Source organism: Macaca thibetana, chromosome 7, assembly GCF_024542745.1.
Source record: "Macaca thibetana thibetana isolate TM-01 chromosome 7, ASM2454274v1, whole genome shotgun sequence".
Lineage (NCBI taxonomy): Eukaryota > Metazoa > Chordata > Mammalia > Primates > Cercopithecidae > Macaca > Macaca thibetana.
This window is the reverse complement of record NC_065584.1, coordinates 114321069-114346188: the sequence shown is the minus strand read 5'-3', so window position 1 is coordinate 114346188 and position 25120 is coordinate 114321069. Positions and strand designations below refer to the sequence as shown.

General features: G+C 41.1%; 1 protein-coding gene across 1 annotated transcript in view; it reads left to right on the top strand.

Annotated features, from left to right (window-relative positions):
• The window catches only part of CHRNA7 (cholinergic receptor nicotinic alpha 7 subunit), an 880272-nt gene that overhangs the window by 786614 nt on the left and 68538 nt on the right, over positions 1 to 25120 (top strand). Inside the window, exon 4 of the mRNA XM_050795837.1 lies at positions 21639 to 21683. Within this exon, the coding sequence (XP_050651794.1) occupies positions 21639 to 21683 (45 nt within the window). The remainder of the gene's footprint in view (positions 1 to 21638; positions 21684 to 25120) is intronic.

The following is a 25120-nucleotide window of genomic DNA, read 5'->3' as shown; positions in this document are numbered from 1 at the left end:
TGCTCATCAATGATAGACGAAAGAAAATGTGGTACACATACACCATGGAATACTACACAGCCATAAAGTGAAATGAGATCATGTCCTCTACAGGGACATGGATGAAGCTGGAAGCCATTATTCTCAGCAAACTAATGCAGGAACAGAAAACCAAACACTGCATATTCTCATAAGTGGGAGCTGAACAATGAGAACACATGCACATGGGCTACGGCAGGCAAGAACACACACCAGGGCCTGTCGGGTGGGGTTCTGGTAGTGGGAGAGCATCAGGAAAAATAGCGAATGCATGCTGGGCTTAATACCTAGGTGATGGGTTGATAGGTGCAGCAAACCACCATGGCACATGTTTATCTATGTTTCAGCACATGTATCCCTGACCTTAAAATATAAAATTAAATTTAAAAAATAAAAATACTCTTGTGCACATGTACCCTAGAACTTAAAGTATAATAAAAATGTAAATAAATAAAAAATAATAAATTATTGTACTTAGAGTATTTACATTTAATGTAATTATTGATATGTTAGGGGCTTATGTGTGCCATTTTATTTCTGTATTTTGTTTATCTTTTTTATGTTTTACCTGCCTTCCTGTAGGCTATTTGAACATTTTTAAGAATTCCATTTGATTTATTCATAGCGTGTCCCAGTGGAACACTTTATGTATATATAAATTATTCCAGTGAGTGATACTCTATTGTTTGAATATTAGTAGTTTTTCTAGGTATTGTATTATTTATGAATAGCTTATTCCTGTCTACTAATGTTATTTTACCAGTTTGCATGCAGCATAGAAACTTTACCTCCCTTTATCCTCTCCTCCTTCACTATTTTCTCCACATACATTAAAAACATTTCAGACAGTTTTATACTTTTTGCTTCAGCCAACAAACATAATTTAGAAAACAGGAGAAAAAGGTCTATTATATTTACCCATATTTTTACTTACTGCATTTTTCCCTCCTTTCTCTCCACACTTCCTTCTTTTAATGTTTCCTTTCTATCTATTGAACTTGCTTTAGCTATTCTTCTGAAGGTAGATGTGGTGGCAACACAATCTTTTAGTTGCCTGAATCTGAGAATTTCTGCATTTTTCTTTCGTTCTTGACCAATATGTTCCACTATATATGGGATTCTGAGTTGATATTTTTTTCAGCATTTGAAAATCTTCCTTCTGAACTCTCTGGTTTCCAATGAATAGTACTCTGTCATTTGAATTATTTTTGCAGTATAGGTAATGTGTCATTTTTCTTTCTCTGTTTTTAAGGTTTTTGCATGGTCCTTAATTTTTAGAAATTTGACTACGATGTGTCGTGGTGGTGATTTCTTTGGATTTATCTTGTTTGGGGTTTGCTCATTTCTTTAATCTATAGATCTGTGTCTTGTATCAAATTTGTAAAGTGTCAGTCATTATTCATGTACTTCTTCAACTCCACCTTCTTTCTACTTTTATCTGGGACTCCAATTATATGATTATTAGATTTTTTTTGTAGTCCCGTAGGTCTCTGACTTTTTTTTCTTTTAGTTTATTTTACCTTTGTTTTTCAAATTGGGTAATTTCTATTCTGTCTTTGTGTTCACAATCTCCACCTGTAATTCTTAGTAAAGCAGGTTATTTGTAAGATGAGAATATTTTAGAGAATAATTCAGCATGAAAACAATCAGATCATATTCATGACAATACAGGATGTAAAATGGGATCATCGAACTTAAACAGTTCTTTCAACAATTGGATAATGCCATTAGTACAACTTTATGTGATGTTTTCTTTGCACTGTATATCTTATTTTTAATATGATTAAATTATTTTGAAAAAACGCACTAATTATGTAGTATTCCATTTTGTGTACAAGCAGTGATGCATTGCTGGGCAGTTAACTTTGTTGATAATATTGCTAGCACTATAAATAACATTATGAAGAACATCTTTGGGTTTCCATTTTTGCTGATGATCACTGACTGTTTTTTAGTATAATTTCTTAAATGTGAAATTAGTAGCTCAGGCTGGGCATGGTGACTCACGCCTGTAATACCAACACTTTGGGAGACCGAGACAGGTGGATCACTTGCAGTCAGGAGTTCAAGACCAGCCTGGCCAACAGGATGAAACACTGTCTTCTACTAAAAATACAAAAATCAGCCTTGTGTGGTGGTGCACACCTGTAGTCCCAGCTACTTGGGAGGCCGAGGCACGAGAATCACTTGAATCCAGGAGGCAGAGGTTGCAGTGAGCTGAGATTGCACCACTGCACTCCAGCCTGAGTGACAGAGTGAGACTCTGTCTCAAAAAAAAAAAAAACAGAAAAGAAATTAGTAGCCCCAAAAGTTAGTATTGTTTTTCAAAAAGCTCTCTGTACTAAAGGCAACTTATAAATCGCTTTGAAGAAAGTATGTGCTGGTTTATGTATGTTGACTCATTGTAGGAAACTTTCACCATACCCTCATCAGCTTTGAGTCTTACTTTAAAATATTGACTTGAATGGTGACTTGGTTTATTTTATATATACACATTTATGTGTTAGTAAAGATTTAAAGAAATAGCCCACAGTTATGGAAGCAAATTGGTCTTTTATTCTCTCAGGATCATTTCCAACAATGTGTGGTGAAAAAGTCTGTGAACCCATACCTGGAGGAGGAAGAGCGTCTAGAATGTAGAAATGTAGCCATATTTTACAGTTTTACTTATTATTTATAAATTCAATGTTAGAATTAATCCAGTGAAATGAGAGAAGACAAACATATTGAATGACAGGCACTTTTTTCCCCATTCATGTGTTTTTGGAAGCCTTATTTTGCACCCTTCTCCCAAAGCAACAGTGTATATCCATAACCTTTGGAGTGTTATTCCTTCCCTCTTCATGTGTGAGTTTAGTGGAGTAGCTTTTCATTATTTTAGTGTGTCGTGTTCAGGTTCTAAGAGCAGAAGGGAAGATTGTGTTCCCTTTGTCTTCTCTTCCTTCCCCCGTGCCTCTGCCTTTCTGATGGAGCTATCTACTGGCAGAGCTTTGGGAACTCGATGCCTTTAAACTTTAGGTGGCACAATCGAGATGAGACTGGGAAAGTTCCTCCTGAGGGGTGAGTGAGTATTGTGAGATTTTTGGAAAGGTAAAAGGTCATGGAAGGTAGATGAGAAGGTTGGGATGTGTCTTTGGGGGAAAGCTGAGGGTAGAAACAATCTCATTCTTAAGGTTTAGTGGAAGTTCTTCGACTAGGTTATAAAATGCTGTGGGGCTGTTTCTTTCCTGGAAATCTCTCCTTATTTTATAACCTAATCTTTCATGATAATCGGACTTTCTATAAAATATAAATTAGGGAAAATGTATTCCTTGGTGCTATGGTTTAAATGTGTCCCCCAAAGTTCATATGTTGGGATCTTAATTCCTAATGCAACAGTATTGGAAAGTGGGCCTAATAGGAGGTGATTAGCTGATAATGATTAATATTGTTATTGTAGGAGTGAGTTATTGTGAGAGGGAGATATAATTATCTCAAGAGTGGACATGTTATAAAAGTGAGTTTGGTCGCCTCTTGCTGTCTCTGGAGCACTCTCTAGCCCTTCCATCTTCCATCATGGGATGTTGTAGCAAGAAGCCGCACTGCCAGATTGCACTTTGAAATTGGACTTCCCAAGGTCCAGAACTGTGAGAAATAAATTTCTTTATAAATCACCCCCTTCGTGATGTTTTGTTACAGCAACACAAAACAGACCAAGACATTGGGTCAAATTGCAAAGAAACGTTGTTGTCCTAGGTTATAATAAATGTAAAAACTAGCGCAGATTTATTTTGGGCTACATGTGAAGGGATGAGGTAAGGAGGGTGGATGGTGTGGGACAGAAATTCAACTGTTAACTATTATATAGATTCAAACTTGGATGTCATCTACACATAACAATATTCCTAGCCAGTTCAAGGTTTATAATGAAAAAATATTTCCCTGACATATTAAGTGGCTCATATATAACAGAAGGTCATTTATGAAGGAAGGAATTACTTTGGAAATTTATGCAAACTATTTAATCACCTAAATTATGAAAAAGGTTCAAAGCAATTTGGTTCCCGATTTTGTGATAGGAACGTTTTTCTTGGTAATTGGTGTAGTGGCTTCATGTCAGGAGTCACTTCATTCTCCCTTTCAGAAGAGGAAAAATGTTTATGAATGGTCTGTATTTGATTTTTTTAGCACCTCACTATTTCATGTAGAAGAGGACATCAGTATATGCCCTAGATTAGATGGGCAATGGAATTTTGGGCTGAAGAGGGGAGAGGTATAGTTTTCCTTGTGTTAAAACTCTGTTTGATTAATTATAATGAACTGCCAAGGTATTTCTGGGTACCAGTAATTTATTATCTTCCTACAAGTCTGTAAGAGAAGGATAGAGCCTAAAGGTCTGTACAGAACTCACTAGTTATAGATTGTACGGAAAAACAAACATATTTGAAAACTGCAAGTTTAATCAGATTCTACAGGACTTCTTAGAATCCTTGTGACCACAGGCTGGGTGCAATGGCTCACACCTGTAATCCCAGCACTTTGGGAGGCCGAGGTGGGCAGATCACCTGAGATCAGAAGATTGAGACCATCCTGGTTAACATGGTGAAACCCTGTTTCTACTAAAAATACAAAAAATTAGCCGGGCGTGGTGGTGGGCACCTGTAGTCCCAGCTACTTGGGAGGCTGAGGCAGGAGAATGGCGTGAACCTGGGAGGCGGATCTTGCAGTGAACCGAGATTGTGCCACTGCACTCCAGCCTGGGCGACAGAGCCAGACTCCATCTCAAAAAAAAAAAAAAAAAAAAAAAAAAAAATGCTTGTGACAACAACATGGACTAGGAATTGGTAGGAGGGGTTATAGTTCTTTCCTAATTTACACAGGGCTCTCTTAGACTTAGGGTGACCCCAGCCTGATTTCACAGGGTAGGACTTCCAGTGAATTCTCTCTTACCAGTGTGTTCCTTGTTTGGAGTTCAGCACTGGGGACTGACTGGGGAGCAATGTGCATGAGCAACATGCAGTCTCAGAACATGCACTTTGGGCAAAGAGCAGAGCCCCTTTAGATCAGGGTTGGATTTACCATGGTGGCTCCAGTAGAGGACTGAAGCTTTGGCATATCATGCTCAATGTTCCTTCCTCTCCATCAGATATTTTTAATAAATGTGCAAGTCTTTAATAAATGTGAATCACCAGTGGTGGATATTTTGTCCAGGAATTGTCCTGAAGAGGAAGACAGTTCGGACCAGCTGCCCTGGGAAACTCCTTAGGCTACTTGACTCGAGTGCAGCCTCGCTGACTGCTCATGCTAGTGCGTTAGAAGGTGGCCACAAGGACAGCTGGCACTGCCTGCACGGCCTGCACTCATACCCATGCTCATCGACTGACCTCTGATTCTTTTTTTTTTTTTTTTTTTTTGAGTGGGAGTTCTGCTCTTGTGGCCCAGGCTGGAGTGCAATGGCATGATCACAGCTCACTGCAACCTCCACGTCCCGGGTTCAAGTAATTCTCCTGCCTCAGCCTCCTGAGTAGCTGGGATTACAGGCACCCACCACCACAGCCAGTGATTTTTTGTATTTTTAGTAGAGCTAGTGTTTCACCATGTTGGCCAGGCCTCGAACTCCTGATCGCAGGTGATCCACCTGCCTTAGCCTCCCAAAGTGCTGGGACTGTAAGTGGGAACCACTGCACCCAGCCTCCCCCTAATTCTTATAGTTCAGCAGCATGTCCCTATAGGTCACTTCTAGTAGTCTTTGCTGTTTAAATAAGCTTAGGAGCATCTGCAAACTTAGAAAGTTTCCTGCCTTTGAGATAATTTATAAAAATATCAATGTTGATTCTGGCAGAAACCCCCCATGTAGGCCCTTTATCCCAATTAGTGTTTTTCAAACGTTAGAGTGCCTGACGTTGTGGTAGATCATTAGCTGTCTCTGCTACTTTATATATTTTCTCTATCTCTATCCTTATGCATACAAAGAAACTAAACACCATATTTCATTCATTCTAAGATGCACGTTAGTTTCACATTTTAACTTTTTGTTTGAAATTGGGCATGTCTTACAATTGAATAGCGTCTTAGATTTGATGACATGTGAAACTGGAATAAATGCTTAGAGGATAAACAATGGAATTGGAATTATCCCTTAAGTGTATGTTAAAAATAACCTGAGAAGAGTTTGTATTTAAAAGTATTTTCAGAGTTTCGATTATGCTGACTCCAATTTTTGTATCCCATTCTTCTGAATCCAGTTTCTCCTTCCAGGAGGACACCTGATAGTAATTACTTCAATGAAGTGGTGTCAGTAATGACATTGTCTTTGTTTAATCTGAAAAACACTTTTCTTTTACCTTTACTCTTGGATGGCAGTATGTAGCTGGTCTTAGACTCCAAAGTTGAAGGCCGTAATTACTTTCCATAATTTGAACATGTTACTTCATTGATTCCTGGCTGCTGTTATTGTGCCTTGCCATCTGCTCCCTGGCCAGTTGTTGTTACTTGGTAGATAAACTGTATTTGATTCTGTACTTTTAAGATATTCTTTTTCATAGTCTATAGTTTTACTATTTATTAAATAGTAAAATTATTTATTAACATTATAAATAAACATAAATAAACTGCCTTGTAATACCTTCAAGTTTTTTTTAAAGATAAACACTTCTGGCCAGGTGTGCTGGCTCATGCCTGTAATCCCAGCACTTTGGGAGGCCGGGATGGGCAGATCATGAGGTCAGGAGATGGAGACCATCCTGGCTAACACGGTGAAACCCCATCTCTACTAAAAATACAAAAAATTAGCCGGGCGTGGTGGCGGGCACTGTAATCCCAGCTACTCAGGAGACTGAGGCAGGAGAATGGTGTGAACCCGGGAGGTGGAGCTTGCAGTGAGCCGAGGTGGCGCCACCGCACTCCAGCCTCAGTGACAGAGCAAGAATCCATCTCAAAAAAAAAAAAAGAAAAAAAAAAAAGATGAGCACTTTTATTTTTAAGTTCACGTTAACAGTTATCTTTAAAGAAAACTTGAAGGTACTGCAGGGAGTTTCCCTGGAGGCTACGTAGTTTCCCCTGTGAGCATCCTCTTAACATCAGCATGACCCTTTTTGTTACAATCGGTAATTGGATCTTCATAGATATTTTAAACTGAGGTCCATACTTTATTCACATTTTCTTGACTTTTTAATCCCATTTCCTCTTTCCGTTCCAGGATCCCATCCAGGATACCATGTTGCATGTAGTCCTCTCAGCTTTTGAGGCTCCTCTTGGTTGTAACCGTTTTTTAGCCTTTCCTTGTTGATGATCTTGACAGTTTTGAGCAGGGCACTGGTCAGATGTTTTGTAACGTGTCTCTCCATTGGGATTTGTTGGATGTTTTTATCCAGGTTAGAATGGGGTAGTATGTTTTGGGGTAGACAGAGAGCAGAGTATTATATGTTTTATCCAGGTTAGATTGGGGTAGTATGTTTTGGAGTAGACAGAGAGCAGAGTATTATATGTTATCATATGCAGGGTGCATAATATCAATATGACTTACTGTTGTGAGCCTTAATCAAATGGCTTAAAATGGTATTCGTCAGATCCCTCGACTGTAAAGTTACTCTTTTTCTCCTATTTATATACTGTACTCTTTGGAAGGAAGTCACTAGGCACAGCCCACATTAAGGAGTGGAGAGTAATGTTTCACCTCCATGAAGGCAAAGTGTCTACATAAATTGAAATAATTCTTCATGGACAGTTTGCCTCCTTCACCCCATTTATTTATTTAATCATTTATTTATGTCAGTACAGACTCAGGAGTATTTATTTTATACTTAGGATTGTAATCCAGTATTACCTTATTTTGTTGTTCAAATTGTTCTAGTTTTTACCACTAGGTACTTGTTAAATTTGCTGCAGTATCCCTCTGGCTTAACGGCATTGGTGTTATTTTCTCTTTTCACTCATTTTCCTTCTTTCTGGCTCTACAGTATGTTCCAGATTCATCTGGTATATTTCCTGCCCAACACCTAGAATCACCCATTTCTGCAGAACTCCTGGTTCCTTGTCTTGGTGAATGATTAGAAAGCAAGGTTTGGGTGCCAGGTGGTTCATTGCCATTGGGGTGTCATCATTTCTAGGCCCTTTAGACCGACAGAGCAAAGAGTTGTATCTGTATATAATAGCTCATATATACACAAATATCTCTAAGTATATCTGTATGTAACCATATGTATCCTTATTAAGCTAAATGTGAATTCATGCTTAAGTCTCCAACTCTTACTCTAAAGTGAGAAAACTGATTTCCACACATGGCATGCATTTACTTAACTGTTCGATTCCAATATTCATGTACAGTAGTTTCAGAATTGGTAACTCATAACTCTGTGAGGAACAACTTCATCAACTAGAGTGCAATGCTGATATGCAGTTCCTTGCAGAATACACCCAGTTTCAAAGTTACTTAGGCCAGCACCTTTTTCTCCCAGTCATGTCAGTAAAATTGTTTTGTACTTTTTTAATGCATTTGAATCCTTTTGTTACATTTTGCATTCCATCCTGGATCACCAAATCTCCTAAATATTTGTTTTGTATTTTGCATTCATTTTGGGTTACTCTTTGCATTGTAAAGTTCTATAAGTTTTGACAATGCTTAATATCTTGTATTCACCATTAAAATATGATATAGAATTCTCTGCTCTAGAAGTACTCTGTGCTCCATTTATCTATTCCTAACCCCTACCACTGGCAACCACTGATAAATTTACTCTCTCAAGTTTTGCCTTTTGTAGAATGTCTTTTTATTGGAATGATACAGTATGTAGCCTTTTCAGCCTGACTTCTTTCACTTAGCACTGTGTATTTAAGAGTCACCTATATCTTTCATGGCTTGATAGCTCATTTCATTTTACACTGGAATAATATTCCATTGTGTGGATGTGCCATGGTTTGTTTTTCCATTCACCTATTACAAGACATCTTGATTGCATCCAGTTTTTGTGATTATGCATTAGGCTGCTATAAACATTCATGTGCAGGTTTTCTGTAGATACATGTTTTTGGATCATTGGGTAAATATCTAGGAATATAGTTGTTGTATCGTGTGGTAACACTAGGTTTAGTTTTGTAAGAAACCGCCAAATTGTTTTCCAAAGTGGTTGTACCGTTTTGCATTCTTACCGGCAATGAATGAGCCTTCCTGTTGCTCCACATCCTCCCGGCAATTGGTTGGTAATGTGAACTTTTCAAATTTTAGTCTTTCTGATAGGTGTATGGGTGGTATTGCGTTGTTATAATTTGCATTTCCATGATAACATGCTGTGGAGCATCTTTTCATATGTTTGTTATTTGTACATCATCTTTGGTGAGTTGTCTGTTCATATCTTTTAGCCATTTTTTAGTTAGGCTGTTTGTTTTTGTCTTGCTGGGTTTCTTTCCTATATTTTGAATATAAGTTCTTGATCAGAGATGTATTTTGTAAAATTTTATCCCAGTCTGTAGTTTTTCTTTTCATTCTTGTAACAGCGTCTTCCGTAGAGCAGTTTTTAATTTGAATAAAGTCCAACTTACTAATTTTTTCTTTGCACAGATCATCATGTCTTTGCTGTTGTATCAAAAACCATAATCACCAAACCCAAAGTCACATATATTTAATCCTGTATTTTCTTCTAGTATTAGAATTGTATATTTTACATGTAGGCTTATGATCCACTTTGATTTAATTTCAGTGATAAGCGTAAGATCTATGTTGAATTTTTTAGATGTTTTTCTTACTTGGTGTCTACTGAGCTTCTTGGATCTATGATTTGTGTCTGTCAATGGTGTTGGGAAGTTCTCAGCCATTATTATTTCAACTGTTCTTTCTGCTCTGCTCTCCTTTGTGGTGATTCAACTATATATGTGTTATACCTTTCAAAATCGTCCCACAATTTTTGGATAATCTGTGTTTCTTTTTTCTTTTTGCAATTCAGTTTTGGAAGTTTCTATTGACATATTATCCAGCTCACTGATTCCTTGCTTGGCTGTGTCCAGGCTCCTCATGAGGCAATCAAATGCTTGCTTTCTTTTTTCTTTTGAAATTTTAACATGTAGACAGAAAGGCTACATTGCACTACTGTGAATTTAACTTGCATTTTTGACAAAATATGTTCAGATTGCATACAGGCATTCTGTATTTCTGTTACACTGGTTTTGATTTCTAGTATTTCCTTGCAATTCTTTCTGAGAGTTTCTGTCTTTCTGCTGATGTTACTCAACTGCTTTTGCATGTTGTTTATTTTTCCTTTAGCACCTTTCACATATTTATCATGTTATTTTAAATTTCTTATCTGGTAATTTCAACATTTGTATCATATCTAAGTCCTGTTCTCATGTTTGCTTTGTCTCTGCAGACTGTTTTTTCTTGTCTTTTAATTGCCTTGTAATTTTTCTGTCATAAACCAGAAATGTTCACGACATTATGAATTTAGATAAGTACGTTTTTAGTGTGCGAATACACGTGACAAGTAGTAGTTGGGCTTTATTTGATGCTTGCTTGCTATAGTTTTAACTGCCAGAGGCGTCAGTTTCTTCTAGTGTTCTTGTTTTTGTCTTCCCTCTTGATGTTTGTATTCCTTAATTGAGTACTCTTTCTCAGAGAATCTACGGCTTTTTGGACTGTAATTCACAGTAGTTATACTGGACCCCTGTTGGTGTGGTGGGAAGTGGGGATGGGGGGAAGAAGTGTTCTGTAATCCTGTGTTACATGGTAGTGTTTAGTAGGCCTCTGTGTCTGGGCTCTGACCTTCACAAGTGTTTCTCTAGTGATATAGTAGTGACACAGCTTTTCCCCGCCTTAGGTAAGACAGAAAGGCTACAGGGTGCTGGAGTGGGATGAATGTCATTTCCCTAGCAGGGATAAGGCTCTGAGAAACCCTGGAGAGTAGGCTTTTTTTGTCGAGAAGGTTCTGGGTGACCCATTTCCCAATGGTTACTTCTCCCCTTCTCTCGCTGGAGCCACAAGGAGCTCTTTCTTGCGTGTTTACCATGGGAACCTGGTGGAGTTTCTAGAGATAAAACCCATGAAATTGTAGAGGCCTCAACAAGACTGTGGCTCTCTGGGGGTTTCTCACTCTCATTCATTGCTGGTTCACACTCAGCAACCAGAGCTTCACTGAAATTACCGTTGAAGCATTACCACAAGTTCGTAGCTCCAGTGGCTTCTGCTCTGAGTGAGCAGATCTTGGCTGTGCGCCGAATTCCGTGTCTCTCCGGACTTCAGTGTGGTGCTTACCGGCGTCAGTCCCTCCTGAGTCCAATAGATGACACTGATTTTTCATTTCATTCATGTTTTTTTCTGTTGTAAGTATGAGAGTGATTAATTCTAAGCTATTTACATGCCAGAGCTAAAAAATGATGGAGGTTGGAATTAGTCCTTGATTTATACTTAAACATTTTTGAGGAACTTGTACTTCCTTAATCTGAGGGTAAGTTGGCAATTCTGGAAATTTCCCAGCCATTATTTCTTTAACCTTTCTTTTATAAAACTATTTTATACACATATTGAATCTTTTCATTGTGCCCTTCAAGTCTTTCAAGCATTCACATTCTCCTCTTTATCCTTCTGAGTTACATTGTAGGTCATTTTGTTGAGTCTGTCTTCAGCTTACTGATGATCGTTTCTGTTCTTTAAATTCATTGTTTAACCCACCCATTGAGCTTTTGTTTCAGTTACTAAACTTTTCATTTTGCAAAGCTCTTACTTTTGTTTTCTTCCAAATCTGCATTTTTACGCCTAGAATATCTCATTCTTTTACTATGTTTTTGATCTCTTTAGTGCATTTAATCACGTTAAACATACTTATTCAATATTATCCCTCTGATATTGCTCTTCTCTGTATTTTGGGGAGCTTATTCCTCCTGACTTGGTTTTCTCTCTTTCACTCATGGAGAATTTTATACTTTATGTATTTTGTATTTTTGATCAGGAGGGTATAATCATTGTTGTGTTTTCTATGCAACAATTTTTTGTTATTATTATTTTCTTCCTTTTTTCTTTTTTGTGGTTTGTTAATTTGTTTGTTCTCATTGTGTCTGTCTGGGACCTCAAGTTTTACTGACCTGGAACAACTTCTAAGCTAATTCCATGACTTGCAGAGTTCCTAGGCATTGTGGATTGGTTACATTTGAATTCTCCATCAGAAAGAAGGCCAATGCATTTTCAGGAAATAGAGTATACCCTGGTTCTCCACTTTCAGCCCAGAATGACACAGACTAACTTGATTCTTTTTTGGTCAGTGGTCTCTTCAAGATTTCCTGGACCATGCTGGTGTAAGTAGATGGGGGATTTGGTTCAGCCCTCCACCTACGAAAGAGAATCTTTTCATAGTCCCACTTAGGCATTGTTTAAGCTCTCTGTGAATAACACTGGCCACTGGTCTCCACACCCCTGCACTCTGCTGTGGTGTCAGCTCACGGACTTAAAATGTTCTTTTCAGTTTCCTCTTGGATGTTGTTGTAGTGTTCAAGGATTTCTTGTGAGCCAGAATCAATATTTAAAAAGACATTTGTTTGATTTTCTCCAGAATTTCCAGGTGTTTATAGCAGGATGGTATTCACATTATAGAGTCTCCTGTTTGGCTAGAACCACGAGCAGGTCTCCCATGTATTATCCCGGCATACTTAAACTAGTTTCTCTGTGTTGTAGTCTCCATTTCAGCTCTAGCTGTGGCTTCTTTGTTTCACTTCCATTTCCAACCTCTTCTGTAATGGATGTAATCTCTTGGTGTGTTTGCTCTGCGAACGCTGTGATTCTCTCTCACCGTGATTATCTCGTGTCCTGCCTTCATGCCAGTAACTCAATTTTTTAGCTGTATCTGTTTTGTTCCTTTCTGTTTCTAATCTAACTACGTAATAATTTGTTTTGGTTCTCAGTTTATTCGTTTAGCTCTGCAATGTTCCTTTTATTCTGTTATTTTATTAGCTTATCTTTGAAATCATGCTTAATTTGATCCAAGGCTAATATAAAGAACTCATGAGAAGCGTGCCCTTCTTATTTGGGCTTTTCTTCCAGGCTACTTTGTATATTAGTTATGTGTGTGTGCCTAGCTGCCTTTCTTCTTTGTGCTTGTTATTTTAAAATTTTTATTTATGTATATATTTAATCATTCATTCATTCATACTCATACTCCCTTCTTGTGGCTGTCATTCCAATTTGTTTTCATCTGGCTCATGCCTCAGTATTTTCTGTGATGTAATAGGGATGCGTTAATTTTGTGTTATACTTTCCTGATTCGTGGCCTGATTTATTTTTATCTTTGTTCATTAAGCCAATTAGCCTATATTATTTGCAGAAGTATTAGAAACATCAAATAACAACAACAAAAAAGCAAGAACAATAAATGACTGCTTCTAAATCCTGCTCGTAACTTCCACTTATTTGTCTTAGCCCCTTCCCTTTCTATTGGCCTTTTGAACCCACCTTGCACCAGTTCCATACCAAGAACTCTGTTGGGGTCTCCTTATCTCTAACTCAGTTCTTTAGAGGACCCCAATTGTGATGAGATTTATTGCAACTAGCTTTCTGACAATTCATTGAAAAAGCCTGATATTGAAGTTACATAAATTTTGGAACCAAGGCATTTGTGAGAGTCTGGCTGTGTGTATAGGTGTTTGCTCTTAGTCCAGAGAAATACAACTTGTAAACACTCAAGGAAATTCCTGAAAATTGATTCAGTTGGGATGACGGCTTAAACTTAAAGGGGGATTTATCCTTTCTGTTCAAGGGTAGTTCAGATGAAGTTTGATTCTTGCTCCACTCAGTATGCTGGAAACCCAGCATCTCTCTTCCTCTTTCTCCTCTACTCACAATCTTCCTATGACTACCTGTTGTCAGCTCTGCTAATTCAAGATTGATTCCTTCTCTGTTAGGTTCTGCTCTCATGATCCACCTTCCAGGCTTCATTCCCCAAGAGTTAGGTCCTTTGAGGGAGATAGGGGACCCTTCCTCATGGAAAGAAAGAAACCCTTTCAGTTGAAGTGAAAAGTGCATGCTTGAACTCTTCCTCCCTCCCTGAGAAGGATGGGGCCGCTCTGAGGATGGGAGTCCACCCAGCGAGAACCAAATGGACATCAGGTGGGGTGTGGCTCACCTCTCCCAGGCAAGCTCTCTTATTCCTGCACACACAGGCAGCTGAACACCTTGGTTTGCCTTGCTCCCCTCAATCTGGCATTGGGCAGTGGATTTCACAGGGGGAACAAAAGTCCGTGGTGTGCCTGGATCAAGGTCCTAAGCTGAAGAAACCCACCTGCCTCTGTTCGCCTGGCATTTATTCTCCAGAAAGGACCCAGGCTGATCAGCCAGTTTCCCATCTTGCCATCATGGGTCTTTCCTGGGATTATGTCTCAAGGAATTACATGCTGACCTGTTGGGAGGAAAAAAATATATATATCAATATACATGTGTTATACTGTGGTCTGATTTTTAAAATCCCTTAAGCCTTATACTTTGCATAGTTCCTGAAATCGGCGTTCTCGAACTGTGCAGGATTAACTTTGGTAGTTAAAAATAGAATCAAAGAGTTCAGAATCACTCTGCTGGGGGAGTTCTAGGCACAGAAGTTTTTCCAAGGACTGCAGTCTCTGCCTCAGTGGGTCTTTGGAGCAACGTCTCCAATCTCAGGGTCTTCAGAGTGCTGTGTTTTAAAACATAATGCATTTCCTCTATTTGTCAGGTTTCATGGTACTGTCAGAAATAAGCATATATCTGTAAACAGTTCGGCTGTGATTAAGGAGCTCCTAGAATCCTAGAAATAGTGAAGTTTCATAGCTTAACCCTTTGCCAAGGTGGCTAGCTGGTGGATGAGGCCAGGATCCAAGGCTTGAAGGAAGTCAGGTTGCACACTTTTTGAAAAGATTCTCATCTGCACATTGATGCATCGCAGAATAACCATGAACCCACTGGGAATATTAAATGCTGACCTCTAGACACATAATTCCTAAGCCTTAATTTCAGTGGGAACCGAACCAACCAGGTTTCAAAGATGAGCCAATAAAATAACAGAATAAAAGGAACATTGCAGAGCTAAATGAATAAACTGAGAACCAAAACAAATTATTACACAGTTAAATTAGAAACAGAAAACCAACCAGTAATTATGTGCCACCCCTAAAAATAGGCAGCCGCAGATAGCAAGGAGATATTGTCAGTTTGGGCTAATTCTCTTAGTTTTTTCAGTACCTTTCTATCAAAGGAACTTTTTTTCCAGTAATTTAACAGTGGAGAATTTTGCTATGTTTTAGGCACTTTTCTTTGTGCTACCTCTTCAGTCCTTGCAACATGCTGGAGAGAGAGCAGTTAACAGCCTTCACCCTTGTTTTCACAAATAAGGGAACTGAGTCTCAGAAAAGTTCAGGTGATGGGACTACCCCAAGCCCACATGGCTAGTGAATAGCAGAGCTCAGAGCCTGTGATATCTGTATTTTTTACACTGTGTCCCCAACAAACAGACCCTGAGCAGTCCCAAAATGTGAGCAGAGGTAGAGCTGAACTCTGCATCCCGAGAGGGCCAGGCCCTGTGGTACAAGGACCAGGATGGTCCTAGAAATGCCAAGCTCCCCTTCAGCGGCTCTCAGACATCCAGGCTTCAGGACTCCTTTGCTCTCTTTAAGGTTATTGAGGATCCTCTAAGTTTTGTTTATGTGATTATATCTATCAATATTTACCACATTGGAGATAAAGGCTAAGAAACATTTTAAAGCTCATTAATTCACTTAACATAATAAGGCCATTCCATGAATAGCATAATATTAACATAAATAGCATTTTATGGAAAATGACCATATTTTCACCCAAGAAATCAGTGGGAAGGGTGGCGTTGCTTTTTATTTTGCAAATCTCCTTAATGCCTCATGTAATAGAAAACATCTGGACGCTCTGACCAGCTTCTGCATTCAGTCTGCTGCTGGTCCCTATGTGCTGTAGCCTCTGCAAAGCTCTATGGAAGACTCAAGGGAAAAGGGGGGTGAAAGAGAGAAATAACGTCTAACCATTATGAAGAAAGATTTGTCTCACTGGTCCTCTGAAAGCGTCTCAGAAACCAAGGGGTTCCAAGACCATACTTTGAAAACTTCTGTCTTGTACAATTACCAAAGGGAATTATTTGTCATGATCGTAATCATAGTGTTTGCTGTTACAACAAGGAGGGAAGAATGACATCGTGGTTCCAAACACAAGTGTTGAAAACTCAACTTTATGAAGCAGGTTAGGGGTTGGATCTCAGTTTCTGTACTTAGCTGTGTGACCTAGGACCAGGAGCCTTTTTGTTTCATAATTGATATATTTATGCATTCCCCTTCTCCTTTGATCATAAAGGTAATACATGCTCATAGCAAAGCATTCAAACAGAAAAGAGACATATAAAATTAAATTTGGGGGGTCTCCCATAATCTCCATTATTAAATGAGAAAAATAATAATACTTACTTTGCTGGATTATTGTCGTGAAGCCAAAATGAGTTGTTTGCGTGTGCATGTCATGTGACATTTAGAAATGCAAACTCTATTTAAAGGCTAGCTTTGTTATTTTCAGGTATCACTGATACCTGATACCTGATATTTATTGATATCCTTTTGGTAAAGTACTTGTTCATCTTCTGTCCATTTTTCTATTGGATTGCCTGCCCTTTTCTGATTGATTTTTAGGAGTTTATTTCTTATTCTGAATATGAGTCTTTTGTCAGACCTAGTATCTTGCTGACTCAGGGAAAACCTCAGTTTGTTATGCTGTAAAACTAAGAAAAAAATATAGTGGATGTAAAGAGTATTAAATTAGATAAAAGAAGTCACCCTTGTTATAAACTTTAGAGTGCTACACAAATATGAATTTATATTATGCAGCTATTTTCTCTGCAAACAAGAATTTAGAAATGGTGGTGGTTAGGTCTATTGTTATGTGTTTGCTTTTTTTTCTTAGCATCTACACAAAGAAAAAAAAATAATGTGATGGGAGCTCTGTAAAATCACATTGAATGATGTTACTCAGTAATTCACAAAAGAAAAATTGTTGCAGAAATGCAAGATAGCACATTATGCATTACCACGACAGCTGGATTCTGAACCATATACACGATTATTCAGAGAGATTGATTTTAAAAAGCACAATCACTTAAAGTGTGCTCTCAACTGAAGGGCTCAGATTGGAAAAGAATGAAGGGAGTTAGGCATGTTGACTTGAGGGTGCCTTGCCACACCGGCCTTCTGGGATTATGTGGGCTGGGGACCCTGCCTTCTCCTGTCTTCATCTGAGACGGAGAAGAGAGTGTAGATCTTGCAGGAGAGCCATGTGTGTGAGTAGCTATGTGGCGACAGCCACTGGCACTGAGTGACACTGCACAGATTGCAGCATGCTCCTCCTCTTCCCACCTGCTGTAGCAGACAGGGCAGCTGTTTGCATCCCTATTTTGGAGGAGAGAACACTGAAATGCCCAGAAGCCAATTGCCTGATGAGTCCGGAGCCCCAGGGTCTTTTGCCTCTGTGGACTCTGCTCCTCCATGCCCTCCTGCCCAGTTGGGGAGGGCAGGAATAGCCAGGGGGCAGCCTGAGGATCTGGAATTGCTGAAGCCCACTTTCACAGTGCAATGGTCTGAATGTTTTTGTCCCCCGCTAAATGTATATGTTGAGATCTGAATCCCCAAGGCGATGGTGTTAGGAGGTGATTAGTCCATGAGGGTGCAGTCATGATGGATGGTCCCCTTATATATGAGGCCCCAGAGACCTCCCTCGCCCCTTCCACCATGCGAGGACACAGTGAAAAGGTGGCTGCCTATGATCCGGGAAGCCAGCCCCCACCAGACACCAGGGTTCAGCCATAGTGACAGGTTAATCATGGACTTCCGGCCTCCAGAACTGTGAGAAACAAACTTCTATGTTTTATAAGATACCCAGTGTATAGTATTTTGTTATAAGCGTCCAAACGGAATAAAACATAGAGTGTGTGCTACTTAATTGCAGGCCCCTAGGTTCCTGTGGAATACTGTTCTTTGGGAGACTAAACCTGTGTATTTATTCATAGGCCTCTGGGCCAGGATTGGATGTTTCTATCCCCTCTCTTGCAGGAACCCCCTAGTTTGACCAGGGTGGCCTCCAACTTGGAGGGAGTGACTGCTGTAGGCAGCTCTGCCTGCTGATTCATGGTTTCAGGCTCAAGTGCTGCATGGCAGGCTGGGGGCTCTGGCAGCAGTGGAGGACATTTGGGTGAAAGAGAAGGAAACTTCCCTGCTGGGTGAGGAGCTAGATTTTGTCCCTAGGTAAATTCTGGGCAGTGGGAGTGAGCCCCTGCATCCTGCCCTGAATGTCCTTCTGCTGGGGGCCAGAGGGCCATGTGGGAACTATAATCCCATCTGGGGACTTTCCACACTCAGAGGTGTGGCTACCATCCCCAGGTCTCCCAGTTCACCTGCAGCCTGTGTGGCCAAATGCAAACCCTGAGGCAAGGAAGTTGAGTGCAGAGCTGAAGTCCTGCTCCAGCTGCTCTGTGCAGAAGCCTGTCGGGAAGCAGGGGCTGAGCTCAGCTTTAGTGCAGCAGGGTTGGGACAGGCTTGCCAGGGACCAAGGAGGGAAAAGGCTGTGGGGAGAGGGGAGGGGAGAGATGGACCCTGAACCTGCTTTTGGAGTAGCCCCTGGGGAGGGAGGGTTTTTCTTGCCAGCCTGTCAGGGTCTTGCAGGAGGAGACACAACACCTGCAGACCTATTGCTGCCAGAGTCCCACAGGACCCCTTTGAGAAAGGGGAAAGGGATCAGTCAGGAGCCATTTTGCAAATGAGGAGACTGAGGCCTGCAGCTGCTGCCTCTCATCTGTGGTCACAGACGTGGGGGCCTGGAGACAGTAAATGCCTGGATAGAACCTTGGCAAGCAGGGCTAGTCATGGGGACCAAGGGACAAAGGCTCAGGGCTGGGGTGCACATGATGGGTGTGAGGAGATCCACATACTGTGGTATTGCAGGATTACAGGTTGTTAAATCAGAGGCTCAACCCCAGGACGCCACCCCTTGTCACTCTGGGTGAAGTCCATGTCCCTGTCTTCCTCCTTGTAGGGACCCTGTTCCCTCCCTCTGTGACCCTTGTTACCATTTGTTGTTACAGGTTGTTATAAGTGTATCATTATTGTGTTGTATAATCCTACCTCATTCCCCGCCCCCACCAACACACACACACACACACACACACACACACGCACAATTTTTATTCTAGGAGCTCAGGAGCAATATTAATTTCCACTGCACACGTCAGGCAAGCATAATGCTTGGGACAGGAGATGTTCCATAAATGTTGCATGAATGAATGAATGAATGAATGAATGAATGAAAACTTGGCTGGACCATGGCTTGTAGCAATGGCTTGTGCACTTCACTCAAGACTTTTGACTTGATCCTTTGGGCAGTGCAGTTGGAGGAGGGTGATCTGATCGTATCGGCGGTCAGAAAGTCTGGTCTAAAGATGAGTAGAGGACAGCCTCTGTGTGTGTGTGTGCCTGCGGTGTGCATAGGGGCAGCAGGCTGCACAGTGGGGATGGGAAGGAGGTGAGGGACCTTGTCACTGCAGACAGAGAGCCAAGAGACTCAGACCATGTGTGGCCCGTACAGGTGCTAGGAGGAGGGAGATTGTTCTGGGAGCATGGTTCCTCATGCCCTTCTCTCTCCCTCTTGAGTCTTTGTGGGGGGCTCCCCTAATGGGCATCCCAGCATGCTCAGGTGGTGGTGGCTGCTGCTTGTTGATTACAGTTTGAAAAGCTGTACTTGGTCCCAAGCTGCCACACACCGCTGAAATTCAGTGTTCCTCTAATGGGGTTTCTGTTAGAATGTTGGAAAGAAGAAAGCCTTTTAATTAGATTGGTAGTAATTGAGCTCCCAAACCACAGAAGCCTTTCTCTCAGCAGATGAAGACACACATGCAATTAAAAGAAGGAAAGGCACCTCAATGGAACCCTTTCTAATTTTAAGTCCATTAAAAACAACAACTCCTTAATAAGTTGAGGTAACAGATATACATTCTGAAGAGTTTAACAACACTTCCCAATAATATTGGAGATTGAACTGGAACTGGAGTGCTCCAGCTACTTAAATGGATAGCTCTGTTGGGGATCATTTGCTCAGTGCAGAGTGCAGAGACATGTTAGCTCTACAACTTTTCCCACCGAAAACTCCTGGCACATTTTATTAGGAAAATGGGATATATTTTTTCCTGTAACTGAACAAATGTTCAGCGTCTTGTGGCCATTGCCCCTGGCCTGGGGTCCCCTGAAACATCATCCCATGTCCCTCCCTAGGCAGCCCTCTCCTCTCTGTGGGATTTGCCCCACCTGGCCCATCTCACCGTAGAGGTGCCCAACATGTGAGCGACTGGGCTGGGGCACTGATGCATCAGAGTGTCCCTGCCAGCTTCTTACATGCTCAACGCATTTTCATTTTAATGAGAGGCAGCACTTTTTTCATCTGCATCCCTGCCCACTGACACGCCCCAGTAGATGCCACGTTCTTTCTGCCTTTGGGTCTTTGGGTTTTTTTTTTTTTTTTTTTTTTTTGGAAACTGCCCATTGCTGAACCAGGCCAAGTAGATTCTGTTGCAGGAGCTTGAGGTTTCAGCTCCTGTTCACATCTTCACAGGGGCATTAATTAATATTTTCTCTGGAGAGAGTGTCAACTGCTAATGCACAGAGCCCTTTGGGTTGGAGTTATTTCATACTGAATCACAACATTCACAGTATAACTATTGTACAGAATTCACTCATTTGCCTCCTTTCACGTTGTTTTATGCTGAGCCATATTGGGCTTGGTCAGCCATACTAAAATGCAAGTTGCCTTCCATTTGGAAAGGCCGGTCTTGACGGGTCTCTTCTCTATACGTCCTGTGCTGGAGCAAAGTCACAGCTGGTACACTATCCAAGCTCCCTGGTTAGCACGTAGGCTTAGCTGGAGGCAGAACTCAGGGAGGTGTTTTGGAAATGTAGGAAAATAGGCTCTGGAGTCCGAGAGATCCAAGTTTGAATGGCTGCTTCTAAAGTCACCTCATCTTTCTCACCTTTAGTTTACTCACCTAGGTAGGCTTTACCTTCAGGTGTATTTCAAAGCCTGATGTTCCCCCTAGAAGTTAGAGGATGAGAGAAAAGTCCAGATCTGCAGGGACAAGTCAGAGTCACGGCCCACATTTCACCACCCACACAGGGTGCAGCAGCTCCACACAGGGCCATGGCCCCTTTCCTGGGGGAGGGAGGCATAACATATTTGTATTTGTTTAAAACTGTATATATTTTGGAAATAAACCTGACTTTAAAAACTTGGATTTTCACCTACTTTTATGGTTTTTTTTAGTCTGTGAATTATTTAAAAATACAAAGATAAATAGCTAAATCATTAGCAGGCATCATTTCTGGATGGTAAGGTTGCAGAGTTTTAATTTTCTTCTTTATACTTTTCCATCTTTTTAAAATGCTGTATAATAAATGTGTCTTACTTTGGAATAAATAGAAAAGCTTAACTCTGGGGAAATGCTGCTTGCATATATTGGAAGTGCTTGGTGCATTCTAATTTCCACACATAATGATCCCAACAGTCAGATCCCCACGTGAATAATTGTCTCATTCTTTCTTTTGTAAACCATATCATATTTATGCTGCTGCTTTTTTTTTTTTTTTTTAAGGATGAGAAGAACCAAGTTTTAACCACCAACATTTGGCTGCAAATGGTAAGTTAAGAGAATGACAATCTCACCCATGGGCCTGCAAGATCTTGCACCCAAGATTTTTGTCCTGATACCTGAGATGCTTGCTTCTGAGAGGTCCTGTTTAGAAAAAAAAAACATAACCATGGCTGTCACACCAACTCCACAGCTGCCAATAATGAATGTTGGGTGTATGACACTACAGTCTGCAGTGCTCAACACATGCACAAGCTCAGCACATAGGACAGGGTAATGTGGGGACACTTCAGAAGCACTTCAGGCAAGACAAGTAAGAAGATACAGGGCTGCATGTAGATGTCCACAACCTGCACCATAGCCAGTCCCCAGGACTTAGGAGTTCCAGCCCTGCCCTCTGTGGCCTCCAGAGCTGCATGTTTGAATCAGGTGGAGTGTTCCTAAACCAGAGGCCCTTGTACTCTGCTCTAGTGATGCTTGTAAGAATCTTGAAATGCTGCCTATCATTTGTAGATTTTTAACTTGACATCTGCAATACTAACCTAAATTTAATTAATTGCAAATGATGCCACTTAACATCTAATTGTAAATATTGACACTGAAAAATGGAACGGTCAGTCTCTATGTTAAATGGAATCAAAATAGCATAATAATTTGGTGCCCATCTCATTCAAACACCATATGAACAAGCCTTTTTTAAAACTGTCAGATGTTTAACATAGTCCCTTTTTTCTTTGCGAATGCATTTCTATTCTGCTTTCTATAGGGAATTTTATCCTAATGTAATATAGTTTTATGTTTGAAAGTCTCTCTCTCTTTTTTTTTTTTTTTTTTGAGACAGAGTCTTGTTCTGTCATCCAGGCTGGAGTGCAGTAGAGTGGCGCAATCTTGGCTTACTGCAACCTCTGCCTCCCAGGTTCAAGTGATTCTCCTGCCTCAGCCTCCCAAGTAGCTGGAATTACAGGCATGCACCACCGCGCCCGGCTAGTTTTTGTATTTTTTAGTAGAGACAGGGTTTCTTCATGTTGGCCAGGCTGGTCTTGAACTCCTGACTTCAGGTGATCCACCCACCTCGGCCTCCCAAAGTGCTGGGATTACAGGCATGAGCCACCATGCTGGGCCGAAAGTCTTTTATTAATCACTGTGCCTTGGTTTTTTCAAATGTAAATATTTACACAAGAATTATTCCTTTACACCATAAGTATTAAATTTTGTTTCTTTTGGATTGATTTAAGTTTGCTGTTGTTATTGGTATTATAATTCATCAAAATGACATAAATTAAATTTTTAAGTAATTATAAAACATAAATTTTTGTTGGCAATTTATATCTGCCCAAGATGAGTTTGTTTTAAATTAGTTCATGTATCCCCAGATGACTTATTATTACTTGAATGGAGAAATAATAGTTTTCACATCAATTCTGTTGCTGTTTTTTAACTAGGTGTAGTAACATGAGTAGTTGGACATGAAAGCCACTTTGTTAAAGCAATGTTACTCAATCTTTGTACTTCTTCTAGATTATATGCCAAAAATAATGTAGTTTTCATCAAATGTATCAGCTGACAGCTTGATTAGTTTCTCCTTCAGTTTTGTTGAAAACAAAGAATTAAAAGAATTAAAACCCACCGGACCTTTGAAAGTGTTTGCCACCCAATTTGTAAGGTAATTCACACAGACACAGAGGCTGATACTTGAATCGATCCTTTGTTTGGTTCTTGGGTCAGTGTCCCAAGATGGGAGTTGAGGTAAGATAAGAGAAATGTGCCCCTCTTTGTCAAGTGGAAAGGGAGAAGTAAAAATGGAGGCAAAGGATAGTCCCAGGTGGTTCTTGGGCAGGTGAGTTATCCTGCAAATACATGTGGAGTTGAGGAATAGAAAATGGATCTGCATCCAGCCTGGCCAACATGGTGAAACCCCGTCTCTACGAAAAATACAAAACTTAGCCAGGTGTGGTGGTGCAGACCTGTAATCCCAGCTACTCAGGAGGCTGAGGCAGGAGAATCTCTTGAACCCAGAAGGCAGAGGTTGCAGTGAACTGAGATTACACCACTGCACTCCAGCCTGGGGAACAGAGCAAGACTCAGTCTCAAAAAAAGAAAAGAAAAGAAAATGAATCTGCTTAAAGCCATTGCTAGGAGTACAAGGTGCACCCATAGCTACATGTGAGTCCCCTGCAGAACCTAACGTTAGTCAGGTGAGAGCCCTTGAGAGACTCCCCTGCAGGATTTAAAGCAGCATACTTCAGTGAGCGCATCCCTGCCCTTGCCTTTGCCACCTACTCTAGCTTCCCTCCTTTTGCGCAGGACACACATGATCTGTGCTCTCCTGGAAGGCCCAGCCCTTCTTCCCATGGACAGGCTCATCTCCTGGCCCCTGCTGAGAGCCCGGCATTAATGATTGTCCTTGCTGCCTGTAGCATCAAAATAGTGTCCGTGGGTCATTCTCGCTTTTGTCCCTCCCCACAGACTTTTCATTTGAATAAATGTTAAAGCCATGGATCCATTGGCTCAAACCAAAAACCTTTAACTCTTGTCTCACACATCTCACCTCTGATACATCAACAAATCCTGGCAGCTTGACATGCAAAACCGATCCAGGATCTAACTACAGCCTCAGCCATGATACTTTCACCCTGGTCTACATGGGCGTCATCTCTCACCTCCATTATTAGGAGTCCCCATCCAGCCTTCCGCATCAGTGTTGCCTCTTCTGGTGGTGTCGGTCCTCAACATAGCAGCCGGCATATAGCTTCTTGGCACAGCTCCCTCCAGGGGCTCCTGTCTCCCTGGACAGCATAGGAACTGAAATCCTCGAAGTGGCCTTGGATTCAATTCCCTCCTTGCCTGGCTCCTTTTTCTTCTCCCCTCCCCTCTATCCTTTGCTTCCTGGCTGTGCTCACTGCCCACTTGTTGGGTGACACACATGTCACCCGAGCACGTGCCCCCCTCAGGGCCTTTGCACTGGCTACTCTCCCTGCCAGGAAGACTCGTCCCTAAGAACCACTTGATTTCCCCCTTACTTCTCACTGGTCTCTTCCTAAAGGTCACCTCTTCATTGAGGTCTTCCCTGAGCTCCAATGTACTGTCCCAAACCCTCCCCTCCACCTCCAGCCCACTGTGTTCTCTTTATCCTGTTATATTTTTCTCCCAAAGGCTTCTCACCATCTAACCCACTTTGTGGTCACTCGTCTATCTGCTCATTGGTTCTGAGTCTTCCTCACCGTTAGAATGTGTGCGCGGTGGGGACAGCGCTCCAGGTGCCTTCAGTCACTGCTGTACCCACAGCCCCAAGCTTACTGTCTCACCTGTAGCGGGCGCCAAAGAACTTTTGCTGAATGAGAGAATGAAGCAGAAACTCAGGGTGAACCTTGAGGTGCTTAGGTAGTGTGACACAACATAAAGCCATTTCCTGAACAGCCGTGCCCCACTTTCATACTGTGTGTGCAAGGTCAGGCTTCGGGGAATGAGGCAGGTGCTTCCCTCTT